Source organism: Carcharodon carcharias, chromosome 22, assembly GCF_017639515.1.
Source record: "Carcharodon carcharias isolate sCarCar2 chromosome 22, sCarCar2.pri, whole genome shotgun sequence".
Lineage (NCBI taxonomy): Eukaryota > Metazoa > Chordata > Chondrichthyes > Lamniformes > Lamnidae > Carcharodon > Carcharodon carcharias.
The window spans coordinates 54,828,941-54,855,392 of record NC_054488.1 but is presented as its reverse complement, the minus strand read 5'-3'; the positions used below and the strand labels follow the sequence as shown (position 1 = coordinate 54,855,392).

At 43.5% G+C, this 26,452-nt stretch overlaps 1 protein-coding gene across 1 annotated transcript; it reads left to right on the top strand.

The window, feature by feature from the left end:
* Positions 1 to 24,642, top strand: LOC121293957 (pyrroline-5-carboxylate reductase 1, mitochondrial-like). Its single transcript, XM_041217446.1, has 8 exons — positions 1 to 94; positions 183 to 298; positions 4,974 to 5,044; positions 11,620 to 11,799; positions 14,914 to 15,135; positions 17,077 to 17,169; positions 17,502 to 17,665; positions 18,349 to 24,642. Exons 2-8 carry the CDS (start codon positions 232 to 234, stop codon positions 18,488 to 18,490), a joined length of 939 nt encoding a protein of 312 aa, XP_041073380.1. The 5' UTR covers positions 1 to 94; positions 183 to 231; the 3' UTR covers positions 18,491 to 24,642.
* The last annotated feature ends 1,810 nt before the right edge of the window (positions 24,643 to 26,452 follow it).

Genomic DNA, 26,452 nt, shown 5'->3' with positions numbered 1-26,452 from the left:
ATTGGCGGAGGCGGCTGTCGCTCTGGAGGCTGCTCGGTTTGACACCTCGCTCAGCCACGTTGGCGGGGCTGGTTCCCCGGGAGCAGTGCGGAAGGTAAAGGGGCTGCAGTGGCTGGGGATGTGGGATCGACTCTAAACCCCCGGGCAGGGTGACTGATTTTCGCCTGGTTTTTGTGTTCTAGGTGAGGGTCGGCGAGGTGTTCCGGATCGCTGTCACAAAGGGATACAGCCATGAGTGTCGGATTCATTGGAGCGGGCCAGTTAGCCTTTGCTCTGGCCCGGGGATTCACGGCTGCAGGTGAGAGAGGTCAGGTAAAGCTCTGTCGTGGAGCGGACTGCTGTCTGTCTTCACAGGCAACTCGGAAACACTGGCTGCGAGTCTGACATGTCGCTTATCAACTGAGGACCTCAAGCATTGCTACAGCTCCTTCCGTGTGGAACGTCCCAATTAACAGTTGGCCAGATTGATTGATTGAAGGAGTGAATAGTCTCTGGACATCTCTCAGGTTTTATGTTTTTGGTTATCAGGTTCGCTTTGTCCACTCTTGATTCTAACCGGTTAGTTGGTGCTTGAAACAAAATAGGCAGAGAGATCGATTAACTGAACAAACACGGATGGTTTGTTGGAACTAAGAACAGAGCACTGACCCCATGTGTGCTTCCACAATCACCTCCAGCTCTGGACTTAGTTACCCAAGGAGCCTGCACTGTGTAGCCATTGGCCAATATAGTCACATGGTCAACTAACTACATTCTCTTAGCAAGCCACTTTACCACATCCCTCCCTCTTTGAAAGTACCATTGACAAGCATCACAACATCCCACCTATTTACATGAATAACTATTTACAAGTCAAGTCTCTCAGGAGGCTTACTCGGACTTTTCGAGTGTCATAGCTCAACGGCTGGTTTATCCGAGACCCCCTTTTCAGGGGCCAACTGTCCACCAGGCTCTTCGGTGGAAGTGGGCAAGTTTGTGTCTTCGACTCTCTCGGGTCCAACAGGCCCCACCAGCACTTTCAAATCATGTCACACATTTTCCATGTGCAGTGCAGACTCAAACGCAAATGATCACAGCATTCCTTCTTGTGGGACTGTCTCTTTTCTCTGGAGATGATCCACATGTCGTTTAATTATTCGGCCATTTACCATACATTATAGGAGAGAGGACTTGTCAAGGCCCTCACTTTGCCTAATAGCCAGTTGGGCCCATCTCCAAAGATCTTCACGAGAACTGTGTCTCCCATCATGAAATTTCTTTCATGATTATGGCCATCATGTCTAGTTTTCTGGGCCTCTTGAATTCGCTCCACCCTCTGCCCTAAATTGGCCTAATAAGAGTTACACTGGTGAGGAGCCATCTCTTCATTAGTAATTCAGTGGGGGCAATACCGGTGGTCGTGTGTGGTGTCGTCCGGTATGTGAACCGGACAGGAACCGTGACAATCTGGTGCTGATGGAATCCCTGTCCAGGTCTTTCATTCCGGACTTAAAAGTTTGGACCACCCGCTCAGCCAAACCACTAGAGGCGAGGTGGTAAGATGAGGTTTTGATAGGAGTTATTCCGCTGAGTGTTGTAAACCTATGGAACTCCCTGCTGGTAAATGCAGTGCCATTGTCTGACATGAGCACCCCTGGTAACCCGTGCACTGCAAAACTCTGTCACAAATGTTCTATGGTGGCAGCAGGCGTGGGTGACCGGACTTCGTAGACATCCATCCACTTGGAGTGGGCGTCTATTAGTAAAAGGAACATTGTGCCCAAGAAGGGCCCCATGTAGTCGACTGGAGGCACATCCATGGCCGTCCCATCCATTTCCAGGAATGCAATGGAGCTAAGGTGGATAGCTTTTGCACCTGCTGGCATTGAAGACAACTTTTGACTAAGGTTTCAATGTCTGCGTCCATCCCTGGCCTCCACAAGTAGAACATCTTCATCCTACTAATGCCAGGGTGAGCGCTATGTAATTCAGCCAGTCATGGCCTTCGCCCTCTTGGGGGCACAATGACCCTTGCTCCCCAGAGCAATATGCCGTCCTGGCAGGTGAGCTCATAGCTGCGATTGAAATAGGGCTTCAGGCCATCAGACTTTGGCTCGCCTGACCATTCATTCAAGATCTACTCTCGTGCATCAAATAAAAGCGTATCCCGGCTTGTCCACTCACAGATTTGTTTGACCTGGACAGGAGAGGAATCCAAAAAATTTAGTACTCAGACAAGTTCCTGGGGAATTGGAACCTTCACGTTGTTATCTGGCAGGGGGAGGCAGCTCAGCGGGTCAGCATGTGCGATCTGGCTTCCCAATTGGTGAATAAAAGTGTATTCATAAGCAGCCAATATCAGTGCCCACCTCTGGATGTGAGCAGATGTGATGGTGGGGGGGAGCGGGGGCTATCGCCTTATCCTCTCGAAATAATCCAAGCAGAGGCTTGTGGTTGGATATAATGTGAATCTGGCAACTGTGGAGTTATTGATGGAATTCCCGAACACCAAACACAACAGACAAACCCTCCTTCTCAATTCGAGAATATTGTTGCTCTGCGGCACTGAGCGTGTGAGATGTATGGCCAATGGGTCGTTTGGAGCCATCTGATGTGAAGATAAAGCCCCTACTCCATACGTGGATACTTCACAAGTTAAAATCAATCCTTTCCTTGGTCAAAGTTGACCAGTAAGGCCAAAGATCTTAACAATTACTTTACCTTCAGAAAAACTTCCTGGTGAGGAGGTTGCCAAATCCCTTTGTGGTTTTTCTTAAGCAATGCAGAGAGAGGCTATTCAGCCCATCATATCCATGCTGGCCAAAGAAAGAGCGAAAGAAAAGAAACTAGCCTCTCATTTTTAACCCCACTTTCCAGCCCCTGGTCTGTAGCCTCGCAGGTTACAACACTTCAGGTGCAGATCCAGGTACCTTTTAAATGAGTTGAGCATTTCAGCCTCAACCACCAACTTAGGCAGCGAATTCCAGATGCCCACCACCCTCTGGGTGAAAAGTTTTTCCTTGTGTCCCCTCTCATACCTTGTGAACTTTGAGTACAGGATGAATTCACAGTTCAACAGGAGCTCCTTCAGAATGTAAGCAATAACAGTTGTTAGCATGGCACCACCTTACATGAGGTGTTGGAAAATGCAACACATGAACTTTGGGAGAATTACTAGCTGTAGCCTCTGTAAAACCCCCTCTGTCATTACACTTTTAAAGCAATGTGTAATCTGACTTCTTTTGAGAAATACCACGGGTGATCTCTGAGCATGCTAAGTGAGACTGGTAACAACTCCTGGTGAGTTTGAAGGTGGGGGTGGGTGTGATCAGGTGGGAGATTCCCGTCTCCCTCCGATTAAATTCGGGGTGGGAAGGCCTGCTGGGGGCCTTTATGCCCAGAGGCCAATTGAGACCCTTAAATGGCCACTCATGGGCCTCATCCCTCTGCCACTGGTATTTACCCAGTGGCAGGTGGGGTCTCATCATCTGGAAAGGCTGCCCAAGAAACCCTGTCTGGATTTGCCTGCAGCCATCTTGGGGGCGGGGTGGGCTGCCTTGTGCTGAGGCACCTTGCGCCCGATTTGCAGGACCTGGCACCAGGAAAGGTTTGCCCCCCCCCTCCCCCCCCCACCTTGTTGTTGACCCAAACCCCTCCATCCCCGGTCAATGTCTCCCTTCCTGGGAACCTCATCCCGCTCCGCTTACCTGACTCTGGAGGATCTATCTCTGATCCTCTGGGTAGGCCCCAGTGCAATACTGACAGTTGCCACTGCTCCTGGTGGTGCTGCTGGTACCGCAAAGCTGTTTTGGCCTCTGGCTGGTCGCTCTTGGGGCAGGATATCTATCACAGACACAGCAGTGCAGCAATTAAATGGCCCCAGAGGAGCCACCAGCCCTGGCAGCTGGGTTTCCGTTACCAATTGAAAACTTTATTCCATCAGGGCTCCCAGAAGTCACAGGATCGCAGAATTGTTACAGCACAGGAGGAGGCCATTAGGTCCATCGTGCCTGTATTGGCTCTCCGAATGAGCAACTCACCCAGTGCCTTTCCCCCACCTATGGGTTGGCCAGAGCGCCACCAGACTTTGTAGTGGCCGGTGGGCCCCCTTGCTGCTCAGAAGTAGTCATTTAGCTGGTAAAGCTACTCAGTCATGGGGAGAATATAAAACTAAACTCCGGTTTGCTCTATTGGCTGAGATGTCATTGGCGATTAGTTTGCCAGTCTCTTAGCATTGTGAAGCAACATTGTAGCTACAGATGACCACTAACCTGGAATGAGTGAGAGTTTCCATCTGGCACCTATTTTCTGTGTTAGCACATGTTGAAGAGCTCACAGCACGTAGCACTGTAGTGATGGGCTAGCAACCCAGAGGGTCTGAGCTCCCATTCTCACCACTCTGATGAAAAATTCACCTCCTAAGGTGAAAGGTTGGCGAAAGGTTTGCAGCAGAAATGGCTGAGGGGCAATTTAATTGAGGTGTATGACATTATGATGGGCATAGATGGAACGGATAAGAAGGATCTATTTCCCTCTACAGAGGGGTCAATTACCAGGGGCACAGATTTAAAGTACTTGGTGGAAAGATTAGATGGAATTTGAGGAGAATTTCTTTTCACCCAGAGGGTGGTAGGGCCTGGAACCTGTTACTTCAGAGGGTGGTCGAGGTAGAAACCCTGTTTGCATTTGGACAAATACTTGGATATGCACTTGAAGCGCCCTAACTTAGGGGGCTGCGGCAAAGAACTAGAAAGTGGGATTAGATTGGATGATAAAAGCAGAATACTGCGGATGCTGGAAACCTGAGACAAAAACAGAAAATGCTGGGAAAACTCAACAGTTCCAACAGTGTCTGTGGAGAGGAAAACAGAATTAACGTTTCAAGTCCGTATGACTCTTCTTCAGAGCTTCTGTGAAGAAGAGTTAGATTGGATGGTGCTTCTTTTCCCATTTACTTAAACTTCATTTTCTGAAGCATGATTTTTCATCCTCAGGTGTTTTAGCTGCGCACAAGATTACAGCAAGTTCACCAGACCAGGAGTTGCCCACTGTCGGAAGTCTGAGGGTAGGAATCACCATCTTTGCTTTACCAATTCACCATGACACTGTCTCTTTTGAATAGTAAAATTATTATGAGGAGTCACTGGAAGAGTGGCAGTGTTACTGGACTAGTAATCCAGAGACAAGGATAATGGGGGACATTATGGGCAGGATTTTCCCCTCAGCGATTTGGGGGCGGGGCCCGCTCGTTGAGCAGAAAATGATGCGGGATGACATCAGGAGGAACCCCCAACGTCATCCCGGTCCCTTTAAATTTTTACGAAAGCGGGTGGACAGCGAAATCAGCTGTCTGCCCACCGACCTTTCAATGGCCAACTGAGGCCATTGACAGTCTAGTTAAGATAATTAAAGACCTGCCTGTCCAAGCTTAAGGCTGTCGGGCAGGCCAGGAGCCCCAGTGGGCTTCAGATAATACATGAAACCTCATCCACTGGCGGAATGAAGTTTCATGTCTGTTTTTTAAACATTTAATAAATTTTATGTGTTTATTATTAACATGTCTCATCTTGTGTGATATTGTCACAAGAGGGGGACATGTTAATAATTTCAATATTTATCTATTTTTAGACTTTACTTACCTGTCACGAATCTCCCTGAGACAGGATTTTGTCTCAGAGAGATGTGCTCTCTTTCGCACACATGCGTGAAAGAGCGCACTTTGACAGCTGGGATTCCCTCCCTCCACCCCGGCACAGGAAGCGCATTGCACTTCCTGTTGAGCAGGCAGCTGGGCGAGCCTTAATTGTCCCGCCCACTCAAAATGGCGGCGGGCCCTGTTTCGGTGGCAGGGTTTGGCTGTCCACCTGCCACTGAGCTGGTGGGGTCCATACGCCCACTAAGGGCAAAATTCTGCCCTATCTCTGGGGACAAGGGTTCAAATTTAATTTAAGTTCAATTAATAAAATCGGAATTAAAAGCCAGGCAGTAATAGTGACCATGAAATGATCATTGATTGTCATAAAAACCCATCACCAATACCCTTTCAAGGAGGGAAATCTGCCATGTTACTCCAGACCCACAGTAATGTGCTTCGCTCTTAACTGTCCTCTGAAATGTTCAGTTCTAGGGCAATTGGGGGATGGACAACAAATGCTGGCCTTGCCACTGATGCCCACGTCCCATCAAAGGATAAAAAAAATGTGAATAACATGGTATGGGATCCACTTCAGGGCAGCTTTCACAGCAGCCAGCGATAGGGGGTAGAGCTTATTTAATGTTGCCAGCACAACATTGGCTGGCCATGCGTTACTTAGCGATAACACCGAAGCTACATTGCTGTCTTGTGTGGATAACCAGAACTCCCTCTGCATTGGATGAACACGCATCCCACCTGGGGCCATGCGCCAGGACTGCTTCTAGCTGTGCTGTGTACTAAAGCATTGATTTTCTAGCTGTGCTGTGTACTAAAGCATTGATTTTCTAGCTGTGCTGTGTACTAAAGCATTGATTTTCTAGCTGTGCTGTGTACTAAAGCATTGATTTTCTAGCTGTGCTGCATACTAAAGCATTGATTTTCTAGCTGTGCTGTGTACTAAAGCATTGATTTTCTAGCTGTGCTGTGTACTAAAGCATTGATTTTCTAGCTGTGCTGTGTGCTAAAGCATTGATTTTCTAGCTGTGCTGCATACTAAAGCATTGATTTTCTAGCTGTGCTGCGTGCTAAAGCATTGATTTTCTAGCTGTGCTGCGTACTAAAGCATTGATTTTCTAGCTGTGCTGCGTACTAAAGCATTGATTTTCTAGCTGTGCTGCGTGCTAAAGCATTGATTTTCTAGCTGTGCTGCGTACTAAAGCATTGATTTTCTAGCTGTGCTGCGTACTAAAGCATTGATTTTCTAGCTGTGCTGCGTGCTAAAGCATTGATTTTCTAGCTGTGCTGCGTGCTAAAGCATTGATTTTCTAGCTGTGCTGCGTACTAAAGCATTGATTTTCTAGCTGTGCTGCATACTAAAGCATTGATTTTCTAGCTGTGCTGCGTGCTAAAGCATTGATTTTCTAGCTGTGCTGCATGCTAAAACATTGATTTTCTAGCTGTGCTGCATACTAAAGCATTGATTTTCTAGCTGTGCTGCGTGCTAAAGCATTGATTTTCTAGCTGTGCTGTGTGCTAAAGCATTGATTTTCTAGCTGTGCTGCATGCTAAAACATTGATTTTCTAGCTGTGCTGCATACTAAAGCATTGATTTTCTAGCTGTGCTGCCTACTAAAGCATTGATTTTCTAGCTGTGCTGTGCACTAAAGCATTGATTTTCTAGCTGTGCTGCGTGCTAAAGCATTGATTTTCTAGCTGTGCTGCGTGCTAAAGCATTGATTTTCTAGCTGTGCTGCGTGCTAAAGCATTGATTTTCTAGCTGTGCTGCGTGCTAAAGCATTGATTTTCTAGCTGTGCTGCGTGCTAAAGCATTTATTTTCTAGCTGTGCTGCATACTAAAGCATTTATTTTCTAGCTGTGCTGCGTACTAAAGCATTGATTTTCTAGCTGTGCTGTGTACTAAAGCATTTATTTTCTAGCTGTGCTGTGTGTTAAAGCATTGATTTTCTAGCTGTGCTGCATGCTAAAACATTGATTTTCTAGCTGTGCTGCATACTAAAGCACTGATTTTCTAGCTGTGCTGTGTGCTAAAGCATTGATTTTCTAGCTGTGCTGCATACTAAAGCATTGATTTTCTAGCTGTGCTGTGTGCTAAAGCATTGATTTTCTAGCTGTGCTGCATACTAAAGCATTGATTTTCTAACTGTACTGTGTGCTAAAGCATTGATTTTCTAGCTGTGCTGCATACTAAAGCATTGATTTTCTAGCTGTGCTGCATGCTAAAACATTGATTTTCTAGCTGTGCTGTGTGCTAAAGCATTGATTTTCTAGCTGTGCTGCATACTAAAGCATTGATTTTCTAGCTGTGCTGCGTGCTAAAGCATTGATTTTCTAGCTATGCTGCATGCTAAAGCATTGATATACTAGCTGTGCTGCGTGCTAAAGCATTTATTTTCTAGCTGTGCTGCGTGCTAAAGCATTGATTTTCTAGCTGTGCTGCATACTAAAGCATTGATTTTCTAGCTGTGCTGCATGCTAAAGCATTGATTTTCTAGCTGTGCTGTGTGCTAAAGCATTGATTTTCTAGCTGTGCTGCATACTAAGGCATTGATTTTCTAGCTGTGCTGCATGGTAAAGCATTGATTTTCTAGCTGTGCTGCATACTAAAGCATTGATTTTCTAGCTGTGCTGTGTACTAAAGCATTGATTTTCTAGCTGTGCTGCATACTAAAGCATTGATTTTCTAGCTGTGCTGCGTGCTAAAGCTTTGATTTTCTAGCTGTGCTGCATACTAAAGCATTGATTTTCTAGCTGTGCTGTGTACTAAAGCATTGATTTTCTAGCTGTGCTGCATACTAAAGCATTGATTTTCTAGCTGTGCTGCATGCTAAAGCATTGATTTTCTAGCCGTGCTGCATACTAAAGCATTGATTTTCTAGCTGTGCTGCATACTAAAGCATTGATTTTCTAGCTGTGCTGTGTGTTAAAGCATTGATTTGCTAGCTGTGCTGCATACTAAAGCATTGATTTTCTAGCTGTGCTGCATACTAAAACATTGATTTTCTAGCTGTGCTGTGTGCTAAAGCATTGATTTTCTAGCTGTGCTGCATACTAAAGCATTGATTTTCTAGCTGTGCTGCATACTAAAGCATTGATTTTCTAGCTGTGCTGCGTGCTAAAGCATTGATTTTCTAGCTGTGCTGCGTGCTAAAGCATTGATTTTCTAGCTGTGCTGTGTGCTAAAGCATTGATTTTCTAGCTGTGCTGCATACTAAAGCATTGATTTTCTAGCTGTGCTGCGTGCTAAAGCATTGATTTTCTAGCTGTGCTGCGTGCTAAAGCATTGATTTTCTAGCTGTGCTGCGTGCTAAAGCATTGATTTTCTAGCTGTGCTGCATACTAAAGCATAGATTTTTCTAGCTGTGCTGCATGCTAAAGCATTGATTTTCTAGCTGTGCTGCATGCTAAAGCATTGATTTTCTAGCTGTGCTGCATGCTAAAGCATTGATTTTCTAGCTGTGCTGCGTGCTAAAGCATTTATTTTCTAGCTGTGCTGCCTGCTAAAGCATTGATTTTCTAGCTGTGCTGCGTGCCAAAGCATTGATTTTCTAGCTGTGCTGCATGCTAAAGCATTGATTTTCTATCTGTGCTGTGTGCTAAAGCATTTATTTTCTAGCTGTGCTGCATGCTAAAGCATTGATTTTCTAGCTGTGCTGCGTACTAAAGCATTGATTTTCTAGCTGTGCTGTGTGCTAAAGCATTGATTTTCTATCTGTGCTGCGTACTAAAGCATTGATTTTCTAGCTGTGCTGTGTGCTAAAGCATTGATTTTCTATCTGTGCTGCCTGCTAAAGCATTGATTTTCTAGCCGTGCTGCCTGCTAAAGCATTGATTTTCTAGCCGTGCTGCCTGCTAAAGCATTGATTTTCTAGCCGTGCTGCCTGCTAAAGCATTGATTTTCTAGCTGTGTGACAATCCTGGGGCTGAGGATGTGTTGAAGAATCGTGCCCAAAAGCTTCAGCTGGACCTACGGACTGACCACCCCTGTTCTGGTCTACTTTTAACTTTCAATCCCAATCCTAATCTTACTCTGGTCTGCCTTGTCATTAAAGGATCTTGTTTGCTCCTCTTTTTTTAAAAAAAAATCTCAACCAACTAAAATATGTGTTTATTGCCCACTGTAGAAAGCGGATGAGCTATTGCGCCCTCTCAAACACTTGCTATCCTGTTGGCTAAATATTGACCTATTTGTGGTCATCATCTGTTAGGATGACAGTAAAATAACACGTTGTCAAACTTGTCACACTTCATTTAATAATCTGCTGGTCTTGGTTACCAGAGCCTTTTATCCAATGTACCCCGTCCCTTTAGATAATTAGCGAGTAGTAAAAAATGGGTGTTGCCTTTTTAGTTTCATCCCTAAAACTCACATAAATTGTCTATTCATGCAGAGAGTGGGAGAAGGTTGCAGATTCTGATTTACATCAACAGGGATGGCATTCTCAACTTTGACACGAAGGAACAAAAGGGAGACACAGAGACTCCAATTGTGTCTTCCTACACCCTCCCTTTGGTCAAATCTCCTGAATAAGCACAAAAGCGTTCCTAAATGCCAGGCCTGGTTTTAACCTAGTGCCTCCCCGCGTAGTCTATTTATTATCTGGCAGTTTTCTTGGATTTTAAATTGGGATCAACTTCTGCTTTTCCCAAGGGAGCTTAACCTTAACAGTAGAGCGGAGGCATTTGGGGAGGATGCCAGAAAACATTTCTTTACACCAAAGGTTAGTTTTGTAAAGAAAAATGATCCTTTCATGGGATATGGGTGTCGCTGACAAGGCCAGCATTTGTTGCCCATCCTTAATTGTCCTTGAACTGAGTGGCTTGCTAGACCATCTCAGAGGGCTTTTAAGAGTCGGCCGCTTTGCTGTGGGTCTGGAGTCACATGTGCGCCAGACCAGGTAAGGACAGCAGGTTCCCCTCCCTAAAGGACATTAGTGAACCAGATGGGTTTTTCAGAATCACAGAATTGTTTCTGTGCAGAAGGAGGCCATTCGGCCCTTCATGTCTGTGCTGACTCTCTGAATGAGCATTATGACTCTCAGTGTCATTCTGCTGCCTTTTCCCTGTAACCCTGCACATTGTTTCTATTTAAATAATCACCTAATGCCCTCCTGAATGCCTCGATTGAACCTACCTCCGCCACACTTCCAGTGAGGTGGTGCATGCCAGACCTGAATCACTCGCTGTGTGAAAAGGTTTTTTTCCCTCACATCTGTAAATCACTTTAAATCTGTGCAGTCTCTTTCCTTTTATGAGCAGGAACAGTTTCTCCCTATCTACTTTGTCCAGACCCCTCATGATTTTGAGCATCTTTTTTATGGCAATTGATGATAGTTTCCTGTTCACCATCATTGATGACTAGCTTTCATTTCCACATTTATGAATTGAATTTAAATTTCACTGGCTATTGTGGTGGGATTTGAACCCTTCTCCCCAGGACAATAGCCTGGGTCACTGGTTCACTAGTCTAGTGACAGTGACAGTACCGCTAGGCCACTCTTTCCCCTCTCAAAGTCTGGGGGTTAGTTGAAAATTGAAAAACTGAGATTGATAGATTTTTGTCAGGCAATAATATTAAGGATTTCAAAACCCAGGCAAATAGGTGGAGTTGAAGGTGCAGGTCAGTCATAATTTAATTGAGAGGCAGAATATGCTCAAGGGTCTGAATGTCCCATTCATGTTCCTATATTTGGTTGAAGCTGTCACTGAACAAGGTGGGAGTCACTGAGATCACAGGGCCCAGTCTAATTGATCAAGAGTTCTGATCACACTGCATGGTTAAAATGTTACAAAGGTAGTTGGACAGAATATCCATTGAATTACCGGAGCTCCCATAATTTAATAGCAATTGTATTTTAACTTTAGGGAAGTGATTAAGAGTAAAGGTAGGTGCAGGGCATGGCACTACGACTCTGAGGGTCTATACTGTGTGAAATGCTCCTTCGTTCCAATCTTTCTGATTATTTTCTTTAAATTTTGCTTTGTAGAAGCTTGGTGTCAATTTTACCTTGAGCAACAAAGAGACCGTTCAAAAGAGCGATGTACTGTTTCTCGCTGTCAAACCACCCATTATCCCTTTCGTACTGGATGAGATTGCTCCTGATATCGAAGAACGCCACTTAGTTGTGTCCTGTGCTGCTGGAGTCACCATTAACTCCATAGAAAAGGTGAGGCTTCTTATTGATTTAATCCTTTACTCGAATTTCGTTCAAGCACCAATACGGTTACTCAAAGGACAGTGGGATTGTGAATTAGGATGGCCTGTGATTGGGACTTGTGATACTTGCTGAAAATTCTTAATTTTTGGTGCGTTTAAAAGAAGGAACCTAAGTTTACGTGAGTTATTTGATCAAGAAAATTAAAGTGTAAAGGGAAACAGGTCAAAGCGAATAGTGCTTTCAGAGAGAGAGCACAGGTTCGCTGGGATGAGCAGCTTCTTTCTGCGCTGCAAAATTCTATGAATACCCATTGTTTCTCAAATAGACCATGTTGATTCACACGATGAATGATTGGGGGATGCCGGCACCATTTTATACACAAGGTTCCACAAAGCGTAATGAGATGAGGGACCAAGCTGACCTACTTATTTTGTGGTTGAGGGAAGAAATTTGCCCAGGACAATTGGCACTGCCAAATAATCTCTTTGCGTTCAGTTGTGCAGTTACATTTTAATCATTTAGGTGCAGTTTTCAGCCTGATTGATTGACACGTACAGCAACAGGTTGTGATTTCCAGGAGACGCTACTGGACTCTCAATTTCTGACCTGAACTGCTCGGTGCAAACCCGGCAATTCAGATAGTGGGATGACCCCTCTGTCCTGATGCGCAGCCACATTGCTGCTCTGAGTGGAATATTGATGATCGGGGGAGTGGGTCAGCGCTCTGCTCAATGCAGGTCTTGGGCTGAGAGCAATGTATAGGAAGGAGTAAATGCTTAATTCTTATGACCTCAACAATAGCAAGCAGCAGAGGTTGATTTAGCCAGCTGTTTTAAAACACCAGCGGGCACGAAGCAGTTTGACAATGAGTCACTCTACAAACGACTTGCATTCAACCAGTTCAAGACTAATGGCCTATTAATAATTACTTTTTTATATCCAAAAACACGGAGATTGGCTGTGTTGAAAATAAGGTAACCGTCTTCGAGGAGAGTGCCAGAAAATTGCTGAGTATGATGAACTCTGCTGATTATTCCAAACAACTGCAGTAACATTGGGCAGCTTTTAGAAAGCACAGATTAAATGTCATGAGTGGCTCATCACTACACCGAGTGATTAACATAATGTGAATCTGATGGGCTTCCATTCAATTTGTATTCATTTATCCTTTGAAGTCCATGCAAATGTAACCTCATGAAATTTTGCTATTAATTGCTTAACGTCCTTTCAGAGGTTCTTGTTTGATGGAATGTTTTTGCCGCTTTTAAATGTTGGGCCAGTCACTATTCAGAAGCGAAACAGATGAGGGAGGTCATTCTGCCCATCTTAGCTGACCTATAAATAAAAAGGAAGTTAACTTCCTTTTGAATCCCTATCACGTGGTTTATTCGCCTCTAGATTGCATCCGTACCTTAGCTGTAAAATTGTTCCAAGGAATGGGCGTGACTGATATTGGTCTGGCTGCATTTACCATCTAACTCCAGTTACCCTGAATAGAGTGCAAAGTGCTTTCTGACCTATATCAGATAGTGATGTTAGACAGATGTCCCCAATTCTCTGCATTCCATTTTCTTGAAGACTGGTAGTTCATTATGGCAAGATTTTCCCTCCCTCCCCTCTTCTCTTCCCTCTTTTACCTCTCCCCTTCCATCCCAGTGAGCTGCCCCACTCTCTCTTTCTGTTCTTGTAAACACATGCTTCTTTCATCGACTTTTAAAAATGTTCTTGATCCATGTAGGGTAGCTTTTTGAAATGCTTGTTGATCTTGCAGATGTTATTTCTCCTGCTTGTTGCTTGGTGTAAATGCTGAAGACTTTTTAATTTCTCCTCTTACTGAGGTTAATAAACAACTACCCAATTAGTGTGTTCTCTGAGCTATACCTCCTATCCCTGTACTTGACCTTTGATTAAAATTGTAAAGCTTGGTATTGGTCGTTGATTGTTGAATACTAGGTCTTGTTGAACATGATGACTATCACCCAGAGGTTGTATTGTACGGTCTCTGGTCAATTCCCATTGCCATTGGACCTGAGAACAGTCTTTTATTGTTTCCTTGGGGAAATGGGTCATGAAACTATTATATGTTTTGTGTTTTCAAAATCTGACTCTAGGCCACTAGGAGACATTCCTAAATCACTTTTTACCAGTTGAAATCTCCTGTTAAAATCACACCTGCACTTTCATTGATCCCCTGCAGCAAAGCCTATTCTATCGTAGCTGTGTGCTTTAAAAACCTCCAACCACAATATCTTGTTGGGGATATCCTCAGAGTCTGCTTTCTTTCCTTCTAAATGTCTGACCTAGAGCTTCACCCTCTTCTTTCCTATCCTTCCTGAGCGTCCTTGAGCCATTTACAGCATGGAAGGAGGCCATTCGATCTATTGAGTCCATACTCTCTCCTTTTTTAGTGACCATCTCCATTTACTGCGATAAGCCAAGTTTCCTCATTCCTTGCCTCATACTTCCTGAACTATACAACAGGAATTTTGTTACATTATGAAGGGTAATAGAAATCAGGAATTCTGTCCCCTTAAAGGCAGTGGATGCTGGGAAAATTGGAACATTTAAGACAGAGATCGATGTATTTCTGCATGGTAAGCGTATCAAGGGATATGAAGGTGTGGTGGCTAAATGGAGTTGTGGTACAAATTAACTATGATCTAGTTGATTGGTAGAACAGGCTCGAGGAGCTGGAAAGCCTATTGCTGTTCTATGTATTGGTCCCTTGAATGAAAATGTGCCCCCCTCCCCACCCATTTGCCTCCCATGCTGAAAGCTGGCTACATTATTTATTCCTAAGTTAATTAATTCCTCCTGGTCTGGTTATCGTTCATTCTTCAGTCAGCCTCTAAACAATTTATGTTGAAGGAATCCACCTACGTTTTTCAAATAAGCATTTGACGAACTAATAGCAGAGATTTATCTGGGGGAAAGCTAGATAAACACATGAGGGAGAAAGGAATAGAAGGATATAATGATCTGACCAGATGAAGAGGGATAAGAGCTCACCAGGATAGACCAGTTGGCTGAATGGCCTGTTCCGTGCTGTCAATTCTATGTAGCTTTGATGCTAACAATTCGGCCATAGTGCCACTTTTCTCACGTAGCTGCTTGGTATTACAGAAACTGTCCACTGTGCGCGAGTTTCCGAAGGTGATCCGCTTAATGACCAACACCCCTGTGATTGTACGCGAGGGGGCCACAGTGTACGCCACAGGAACGCATGCAGCAGTCGAAGACGGGCATCTGCTGGAGCAGCTGATGGCCAGTGTCGGGTATTGTGTGGAAGTGGAGGAGGACCTGATCGATGCAGTCACTGGACTCAGCGGCAGTGGCCCTGCCTATGTATGTACCAACCCTTGTGCACAAAACATACCAATCAACAAGTGTTCAGATTTGGCGAGAAACTAAGCAGGTGGGGTTGGGGGGCGGGGGGGGGGGGGGGGGGGGGGGGGGGGGGGGGGGGGGGGGGGGGGGGGCGCAGAAACTTGATCATTTCCTATAAGGTTATTGGATGTACGTGGGACGAGGAACTTCAGTTATGTAGATAGATTGGAGAAGTTGGGACTATTTTCCTAGGAGGAGAGAAGGTTGAGAGGAGATTTGATAAAGGCATTAAAAATGAGGAGGGGCCTGGACAGAGTAGATAGGCAGAAATGGTTCCCATTGGTGGAAGAATCAGGAACGAGTAGGCACAGATTCAATGTAATTGCCAAAAGAAGCAATGGAGACACGAGGAGTAACTTTTTCACACGGCGAGTGGTTAAGATGTGGAATGCACTGCCTGAGAGGGTGGTGGAGGCAGGTTCAATTCAGTTGAAGAGGGAATTGAATCATTATCTGAAAAGGAAGAATGTGCAGGGGAGAGGGGAGGGGAGTGGCAGTAGGTGCATTGCTCATTCGGAGTGTCAATGCAGGCATAGCGGGCTGAATGGCCTCCTTCTGTGCTGTAACCATTCTGTGATGAAAGATGAGGGTAAATTACAAGATGGTTATGGTGATTGGGGGTGATGGTGGTGGAAACGAAAAAGGGTGGGAGGAGGTTTGTGTGGAGAATAAACAGCAGCGTAGACCAGTTAGGCTGAGTGGCCCGTCTCTATATTGTCATTCTGTTTAATTTCTATATGTAAAATCACATTCGAAAGAAGTTTATGGCAGGATATTTCGTATGTCGGTTATTTCTTGTGAAAGCCTTTGTTTTCCTTCCATTCATCTTTTGTCTTGGTAAAATATTCTGTGACTAAACAAAAATCTGTTTGAGCAGAAGGATTGAAAATAAATATCAGTTGATTTTTATCATGCCTACACACAGACAGCTATTCATTCATTATCCTCGCACACCACAAATCCTGGGAACTCTTTTCCGAATGTGTACTTGCAGGTCTTAACTTGTGTTTGGGCTACTTGAATCTCACGGCCTCCCATCTCTGAGCAGCTCTCCTGTTATGTGAAGCCTTTAACATAGTAAAACCTCCCAAGGAGATTCATGCTAAGAAATTTGACACGAGCCATCTAAGGAGGGCAGGTGATGGAATATTTTGTCAAAGCAGTGTGCTTTAAGACTCTCCTGGTCAACCCTCCACCCTGCATCCTCTGTAAACTTAAGCTTATCCAAAGATCTGCTGCCCTCATCCTAACTTGCACCAAGTTCCATTCACTCCACACTCCTATGCTCCCTAATCTCCATTGGGTTCAGGTCTGGCAATACCTCAGTTGTCAAATTCTCATCCTTGTTTTTTAAAGCCCCCCCCAAGGCCTCATCCCTCCATCTCGCTGTAACCTCCTTCACCCCTACAATCCCCCGAGGTCTCAACTCTGGCTTCTTGCGCATCCCTGATTTACACATTCAGCTATTTGGGTCCTAAGCTCTGGAATTCCCTCCCTAAACCTCTTTACCCCTCTCTCCTCCATTAAGATGCTCCTTAAAATCCTACCTCTTTGCCCAAGCTTTTGGTTACCTATCCTGATACCTCCTTACGTGACTCGGTGGCAAATATTCTTTTTGGTAACCCTCCTGCAGAGCACCTTGGGGGACATTTTCCTGCATTAAAGGTGTTTTTATATAATCTAAAGGTGTCAATGTTGCAGATGCACGGATCTTGATTGAGTGAATCGCAGGCTTCCGGAGCGAGGTCGTGTGCTGTTCCGAGACAGCAGTGGGTCATCTAATGGAAGTTAGAGATTGGAGGTTGGTGAGAGGGAGGGAAGGAGAAAGAATTTGTAAGGAAGGTGAAGTGGTGCATGTTTTGCCAGACAAAAAAGAGTAACCTTTACGATTATTTCCAGGCTTTCACAGCTATCGATGCTCTGGCAGACGGTGGAGTGAAGATGGGCCTCACTCGTAGGCTGGCTGTTCGACTTGGTGCTCAAGCATTGCTGGTCAGTAAACCGCATTGTGTCTTTTCTCAAATGCCTACAGCATGTGGATAAAGCTCTGTTAATTTTGTTGATGCTCGGGAGCTGTTCCATTTAAACCACTGCTTTAGTTTAGCGAATCAAAACCTTTCATTAAATAGAATCCTTTGGAATGAAAGGCAGAGGCTTGTCCACCTGGACGGTTCAGTTATAACAAGTCACTGATTGTCCAACCCTAACATTGATGGTAGTTTCTGCAACTTCGATTTTCAAATTAAAAATGTGCTGTACGTTGTTTCTAATTATCGAGGATTTTGTGAAAGTCATCAATATATTTTGTCATCTTTTCTTGACAGGGAGCAGCTAAGATGCTGCTGGAGTCCGAGCAGCACCCTGGGCAGCTGAAGGATAATGTGTGTTCACCAGGCGGTGCAACCATCCATGCTATACACTTGCTGGAGAGTGGGGGGTTCCGCAGTCTGCTCATCAACGCCGTCGAGGCTTCGTGTATAAGAACGAGGTGTGTGTCTGAGTGTGTGAGTGTGTGTCTTCCCCCTACTCCACTGTAAATCTCTTGCATCAGGGAGAACTCAGCAACTAAATGCCAAGAACATTTAGCCATGGCCTGGATTTTGCTTCCAATTTGTGGGTGGTCAACAGATGCTCTCGTTTGGAGGTTTAATTGTATTCCTGGGAATGTCATCTACCAAAAGATTTTGAGGGCTGAGGAGGAGGCTGTCAACTGCTGCAGTTGTGCCATTTGTTATTAACAACAGTATATATTTTATGTAACATATTTTTAAAAATTCTCAGCAAGATTGCCTCTTTAATTCTCTTAAGATTGTTTTTACTGGGCTAATTTTGGAATAGCTTTCTTTAGCCTGGGTTCCCAGCTCCTTTGCTCCTCTTTACCTCCATCATCCAGTGCTACTTCACTAAATACAATGGACAACCGAAGTTAATAAACACCTGGATTTAGCATTAGTTGTGGAAAGTGAGCACAGTTCTTAGATTACTGCAAGGAGTCACTGATCAATCACTCGTTCTGATGTAGGATGTATTTTTGAGATGAATGTGTAGGTAAGGAGACTGTAGCACCTTACTTTAGGGCAGTCATTTAATTGCTTGCTATGGGAATTTATTCCACACGTTTCTTGACCTGCTCTTGCGCTTGTATATGAGTCTTCACCTTTCTCTGTTTAGGGAGCTGCAGTCCCTGGCTGACCAAGAGACTGTTCCCCCCGCTGCCATTAAAAAGACCACACTGGACAAGGTGAAACAGACCGCCTCTAAAGCTGGCATCAGCCTCTTCAACAATAAATACCCTGGAAGCAAGACGCACTGAATACCCAATGGCATATTGAAACTGACTTTTGGAGTTGGATGGGCAGGCGAGAGCGAAACATGAATGGTGTTATCAAGTGTGTTAAATGAAGATTAGTGGCTTTGTTTCTTTTTGTAACCACAATGTACTTGTTCTGAATCTGGAGTTTGTTGCAATTATAATAGGAAGGTAAGAACACATATTTAATGTGTCCTGTTAAGACCAACAGTTAATATGTGTGCTGTATATGTACAAAATAACATTGGATGTATTTCTATGGCAGTCGGAGTTGCACCTTTCTTTCCCCTTCCTGACTTATTGTGCCTGAATGCGTGAAACCAATCGACTCCTTTTGTGAATTTCCCTGGTGTAACAGCCCGACAAACAATTCTTTAGCACTGTCCCCTGCTTTCTGTCCTTTAGCTGTTTTCACTTCCGTGCTACCACAGGGGCCTTTTAATCCCGGGGGCTTCAAATCTGCTAACAAGTCGAGTATGTGACACTTCACCGAATGCCCTTTGAAAGTCCCAGTACACAAAATCAACCCCAATCCCTTCATCACCCCTCTCCGTTATATTATCAAAGATTGGAATCAAATTTCCCAGCCGCAGTTTTGCCTTTGATGGTTCTCTCTGCTAAAGGCAAACTGCATCACGCAAACTTGATTCAGTTCTTCAGTTCACAAATGGGCTGTCATTTGTGAACATGTTTTTCCAAGTGAAAATTAATTTGTGTTCTGGCATTCATTTTTATCCTGGGACTGAACTAAAATATCTCTGCACTGGAAATTTCTCCGAAAATGACAGTGGTATTTATGTAGATGAGTAATGATGCAGTAGTGTTTCATGTAACTTCGACTTATTTTAAGATGAAACATGATCTCAGGTTGACTTTATAGCTTTCCTGTGTACCATTGGCTGGGAATGCCTAAGCTTTAATCCTCAAAGGCCTGTTAGAGATTTGCAGTAGAGGTTTATGGGCCACATATGAAGTTCGAATTAATGTTCCCATTAATTACATTGATCTCAATTAAGCTCTGGGTGCACGCTGTTCGCCCCCTCTGGAGAAAAGTCTGCTGGAAGCCTGCCCCACAGCCATAACACACTGTGGCCAGGCTAAACTGTTTAACAATGGAACTCCCACCCCTCAGTGGCAGGAAGTCCCACCCTCGGGAGCTGCCAGCCAATCTGATTGGCCGGCAGCTCCATCAGTCCAGGCAGCACCAGAGCTCAGTTCGTGGGCACTGCCAGGCTTGTTGGAAGTAGCATGAGGTAGACCATGGCTACCCAGGATAGATAGGTCCTCGCGGTTTTAGGGTGGGGAGAGGTCCTAGAGCTCAGGGAGCGGGGTTGGGGGCCAGGTTTTGTAGGGCTGGCAGCTTAGAAGGAAATGGAGGTGGGGTGAGAGTGACCCCCCCCCCGACCCCCCCACCACCACCACCACCACCACCAACTTCCCTCCTGCCTTTTCTCCTATAGGCTTTAACCTTATATTGGTGCGTGGAGGTTTTTATTCTACCTGCTAACAAGCCTAATAACCTTTTAATTATTCATTTCAATATGGCAGGTGGGCTGCTGATTTCGGTGTATTATGGGGACTGGGTCAGGGGTGGGCAGGGAGCTGGTGGGCTAACCACCCAGCCTGTTTTACATTCCTCCCCCAGCGAAAACACACCTGCTGGGGGCATGTAAAATCCAGCCTCAGAAAGTTAAACAGGATCAACCAGCTGTTAATATAACATAAAACATTCATTAATAGAAGTGTAAAATGAATTGCCTGGACTTCCTTGGTCAGATTTTCAGGGCTTAAAATGCTTTGGTTTCAATACTCTTGCCATAAACTCACTCCTGAAAGCCCTTCAATGTAAAAAAAAACACCCATTGGGGGGGAGGCGGAACTCAAAATATTTTATCAATGGAGATACGGCTGCTAAGGCAGACAAAACAACGTTAGGTTTTGAGAAAGAGATGCTTCAAAGGGAAATCTGGCACATTGTTTGGTGATTGCTCTGCGCAGGAACCCAAGAACCTGCTTCCCCTTTTGCCATGGATTTATGGTCCAATGAGTTAGGTTAAGTTCCATTCATCAGGATATGTTGCTAAATGGGATCCTAAAGATTGCATTCAGCCACAGAAAGGTTGAGTGGCCAATTGAAAATAAGGAAAACCTTCCCTCAGCCAAAGTAGACACAGGAATAACTTCCTGATTTTTTTTTTGAGTAAGGAGTAAAGTGGAGGTGGAGAAGAGGGATGTGGAGGGCCTGTTTTTTGGGGGAAGGGAACTTTACCCTTCAATTCTCAACAAATGGGTTCCTTGGAGAAACGAGAAAAAGATTAATCAAGGCATACATTTAATCATGTAAGATGAAGCACATCTTTTCGGAAGTTAATTTCTGCTAAGTTTTATTACAGCTCCTTTTAAGCAGATGTCCAGCCTGGAGCTCTTTAGAAAATTGAACTAACTTCAGGAATCACAAAACTATTGATTTCTTCTTATCAGAGAAAAGAGTGAGCATATTCAATAAGAGATAAGAAATATGAACTTTTTTTGATATAGAATAATAATCTTGCATATCCCTGGCAGCAGGACTATTATCTGTTCTGATATTCTGCTTACTTTAGCTGTAACCCATAAATTTCAGATGTATAGTGTTTTATTAACACTCAAAATCAGTGATGCGGTGAGCATATTTATATGTACATTTTACATGCAGAGCCACATACCCAACTTACAGCCCAGAGCAAAAGAAAATTAGATACTTTGGTCTGGTGAATGCTGTGAATTCCTGGGAGTGATACATATTTGTGTTCTTGTAATAGTTGACTTAAAATAATGAGGTCTGTACACTTATGTTCTAGTGATCAGTGCAAAATACTGTAAATATCCTCCGAGTTAACACTCTAAGCTGGAGGATTTATTTAAGTAAAGGACAGACTTGCAGATCAACAGTTACTTGGTGAAATTCACTAAATTTTAGAAAGAGACGTTGTGATAGTACCTTCTAGTTTATTACCACTTAAAAGCATGGCTTTATTTGCTTTTTAAAAAAAATGTTACTGCTTATCCAGCATACAACATCTACCCTACTATGGTTAAAGGTATTTGCTGAATAGGGATAAAAGAAAGAGCTGCAGATTAATTTGTCAGAGACGGACTCTGTGATGTTAGTATTGAATCATGGTGTGTTTGTGCCAGCAATTAACATGATGTCAAAGAGTTCATGTTTGCCAATCTATGTCTTTCTATTTAACTGCTTCTGATTGAGGCTAATTTTCTAATTATCTGCATTTGTTAAATTGGACTTTGCACAGTAAGTATGTTTCCCATATACCCAAAAAGACAAATAATCCTGTGAGAGACTGACATTCCTTGGTGGCAGTTCTGTGGCAAGGTGCGAGCTTGTGCTTTTTCAGGTAGTTTACAATTCAAGCAGCAAAAATATTTTTGGAGGGCTTATATTCTTATTTTTAATAGCACAGAGGAATCTGCATTTGTGCAATTCTGTGGGTCAAGTTTCTATCGACATGCATGACTAGACAATCACCTTTTAACTTAAACTTTCCTTCTTAATCCTCATCACCTTTTATACATCTTTTAAATTTCCAAAACAGCTGCAAACTGCATCTGCTGAGGAGATTGGACCAGTTAAACCTGGATCTTTGGCTTCAGACTTGTGGGAAACTGAAGAGCAGTGAGCCCATGTGTTGGATAGTGCCATAGTGCCTTAATCAGGTGCATTTGAGGAATGGGGTGAATTTTTCCTTACTGCTATGTATTTGGGTATACACACACGCATGCGCGCGCACACACACACACACACACACACTAGCAGGACTATGCTTTTATTAAAGTCAATATAAAGCAATGAACTTAAAGCGCTTTGTAACTTTAGATGGTAGTGTACAGCTGAGTCATGGAACTTGTATTCATGTGAATTCAACATTTTTTAGTAGTAATAAAAAAAGACTTTTTAAAACCCAGAAGTAAAATCTATATGTTCCACAAAGAAAGCATAGCACTCAAGCCACAACATACTAAAGCTGAGTTTTGCATCTCATTTAGCCCATAATGAGGCTAGAACATCACTGTACATATCAGGGATGTTTTCTTCTGGTTTCAAACTGCAGTGAGAGGACGGGTCTGGCACTGACTTAGTCTCACTTAAGAGACTTAAGCACAGAAATCTAGATTGACACTCTCGTGGAGCACTGAAGGAGTGAGTGCTGCTGTGTTGGTGGTGCCCTTTTTTTGGATGGAAAGTTAAACCAAGGCCCTCTCTGCTTTCTCAGGCAGGTGTGAAAGATCACATGGCACCATTTTGAACAGGGTCATGGGAGATATCTCTGACATCCTGGTCCATATTTATTCCTCCAGAAACATCAGTAAAACACATTATCTGGTCATTATTATGTTGCTTTTTGTGGAATATTGCTGTATGCAAATCAGCAGCCCGTGTCCAACATTACAACAGTGAATTTATTTTAAAATAGGGTGTAAGGTGGTTTGGGAGATCCTGACATCATGAAAGGTGCTATAGAAATGCAAGTTTTCCTTTTAAAATGCCTTGTGCTTAGACTCACTGGTGTAGTGTGAAAGATCTTAGCCATTGAAGGATTGACCACAATTATAATCTTGCCTTTATTGAATGGGACTGAAGACCACTTCATTGAGAAGAATGATGAGACTTCTAAAACAAATACAAAAATACCTGGAAAAACTCAGCAAGCCTGACAGTGTTGTTTCAAATAAAATGGAACTTAAAAGTGTGTAGTAAGAGGGTGGGAAGAGAATGAGGAACCAAAACACAATTGGATCAGAGCAATTAAAAAAATAACCAGTACATATCTAGGAAATATTCATTTTAACAGAATAGCCAAAGCAACTTGCATTGATATAGATTTTTCTTAATGTACTAAAAATGTCCCAATGAATTTCACAAACATTATCAAACAAAATTTGACACTGAGCCACATAAGGGGCAGGGATTTTTTGGATGACAAGGTTTCCTGCCCCCAGCACCCGAAGAGGGGACATGCTATTCGCCTGAACACAGCAGCCCTACAGCCATTCGACGCTCTGATAAATATTAATTGGCCGGAGTGGGGGCTTGTGCTGAAGTGATCAAACTGAACTGAGGTGTTATTGTTGGTTGGTTGAAAAGGATCTGGAAAGCCACACATCAGGACAGTCATGACACGAGGGAGAGAGGGTTTGTAGAAGTGTGCCTTGCCCTCGATAATTATACCCATGAAACTCTAAGGTGAAAGCTGTTGTTGGGTATCCCCTGACCAACCCTTCATGAATAAAGAACAGTATATTATGGAACTGTGCAGCCATATATATAGTGCCACATTGTGTGGGGAGTGATGTGAAAGCACGTGGTTGCATAAGGCTTTGTTGGATTGACTATTCAAAATTAAGTTTACCTTTATATTGAAGTATAATTTGCCTGTTAGTTAATGTGTAATTTGTTTCGCTTCTGACTCGTGTTAAAGTAAAGTCTGTAAAAAGTGGATTCTAATTGTTAACTTTTTCATTTGGGGAACACTCAGTAAATTTGTTTATTTTGTTTCACAGTTTCCCTGGGGGTGTGTAACAAAGGGAATACCAGAGCTTAGGGCATAGGCAGCTGAAGGCGTGATTGCCAATGATGGAGCTTTGAAAATACGATGAAAAGGAATGCACAAGAGAGCAGAATTGGATATCAACTTTATCTTTTTTTTTAAAGTGTTTTGAGTAACTGGTCCAACTGCTTTCCCTTCCTCCTTCGGCTTTGTTCCTGACCCTTCAGTTGTCTCCAAAACTTCAGTGCTAAGTACATAGTGCACAAATCCAGCCTGATAAGTTAAGCTCTCATAGATTCTACCTAATTATTTTTGATACCTACAGTATACATTACTGGTTCAAACAAAAGCTTACCGACCAGAAACAACTGTTTCTCTCTCCACAGATCTGCCTGACCTGCTGAGTATTGTTTATACTTATGATTTACATTGGTTTATCTCCTCACAAACACTTGCATACTTTTATATAGTTTCTGCAACTTAAAACGTTTAAGCTTCCTGATGGTTAATACATCAATGTTTTATTTATGTGCTATCCATTTTGAATTGAAGGAAGACAGCATGTATACAATATAAGGCAGGAATATATAAATCTGTTTTTCTAAAGTGTTAACTTTGCCTGGGTGTTTCTTCTGCCCCCTGAGGTGCTGAAGTGTGCACGTGCATGTGTGTGCGCTCAGTGAAAGCTCCCTGAAGGCACAGAGCTGCCTCAGGGAGCTGAAGATTTTCGACATTACAAATAAAGAATTGAGAAATAAAGAAAGCATGTCCCCCCCCCCCCCCCCCCCCCCCCGCTCATGTGACTCTGTCATGGGACATGTTAAAAATGAGTTTTAAAAGTTTTTATTTTTTTAGAATCACTGGCTGAAACCTCAACCCGCCCATGGATGAGGTTTGACAAAGAATGCAAAGGCCGCTTGGCCTATTTGCCCACCTGCCAACCGTTAGGTTGGACGGGCAGGGAAAGATTACATTAATTAATTAATGGGCTTAACAGCCCTCTTAATTGTCAGCGGGCACGCTGCCAACTCTCGCACATGCCCACCAACCAAAATATCGGGCGAGTGTTTAATGACATCAGGACGCTCGCCCAATGTCATCGCACGCTATTTCATGCTCATGTGTCAGGCATGAGCCCGCATGCCGAGCTGTAAACCTTGGCCCAGATTTTTGCTTCCTCCTTTGGCTAGCATCACCAAAAGCCAGGCTTTAGCTATAAAGGTGTCACCTCAGTCAATCTTCAGATCAAATGCCTTGCTATATTAAACACTTCCCAATCAGTATGTTTGTGTAAATGCTAATTTATTTGAAGAATGAAATAAAAAACTGCAGATGAGAAAATCTGAAACAGCAGCACAAAATGGAATAAACACTTACTGGGTTAGATAGCTCATGTAGAAAGAGCCGGTGAGATAATTTTTCATCAGAATTCACAAGTCGGATTGATTTTTTTTCACCTGCAGAGTGCAAAGAAGAGCATGAAGTCAGTTTTTAAACGTCGAAATAGTTGGGATAATCGGCTCCTATTGGCAGTGCTCCAAGTTCAGAACAAATCTTGTGACATGCACTTCAACTTCCAACCATGTGAACTTCGATCAAAGTGAAAAGATGATTCAGTGTGATCAACAGCCACAATGTGCCAGTTTTTTTTAAAAAAAATCATTTGCACCAGAAGCTGAGTGCTAGTCTAAGAGCACTTACATGATTAGGTGAAAGGGTTAACATTTTCTAGACAATATTCCAGTTGTTTGCATAATGTACCCAGGTCATATTCTTAATGCCTTGTTTCCGAATCCTGGTATTTGGTCTACATGTCACTGCTGTTGCATGTTGAACGAGCTGAAATAATGATTGCCATTGCATATTTGTAGCAATTATATCCCATTGCATTGACATCAGCAGAAATTGCTTTCAGGTCTAAGATCATGAGGTAACATTTTGTATGTAAATTATTGTAATTGTAGGAGCTGGCAATACAGCTGATCCAAGTGAAACTTTTCTGAGTGCCTTTGTCTTCCACAATGGGCGTTGGCTTGTGACCCATCCCAAAGAGAACTTCCCTAACTGACTGCACATTCCACTTGCTGCTGTGACTGCTGCTATGTATTTTTAAATTTGACCCTGTTGAGTGTTAGCAAACATCCTATGACTCTGCCTTTTGATCCCGTGTAGGAATAAGCTACCTCCAAAATCGTTGAATTACAATCACTTCAGTAATATCATTCCGACTCAGGCTTGATGGGCCAAATGACCTTCTTCTGTGCCGTAACCGTTCTATGATTCGATGATTCATGCATTGAGCCCATGCAGAAGAGTGTTGAGATTTCTCGATCATTGGGTGTATGAATGTGGATACCAACATCTGCAATTGGTTTAAAATTAAGGGTCGCCCATGTAGGTCAGAGATGAGGAGAATTTT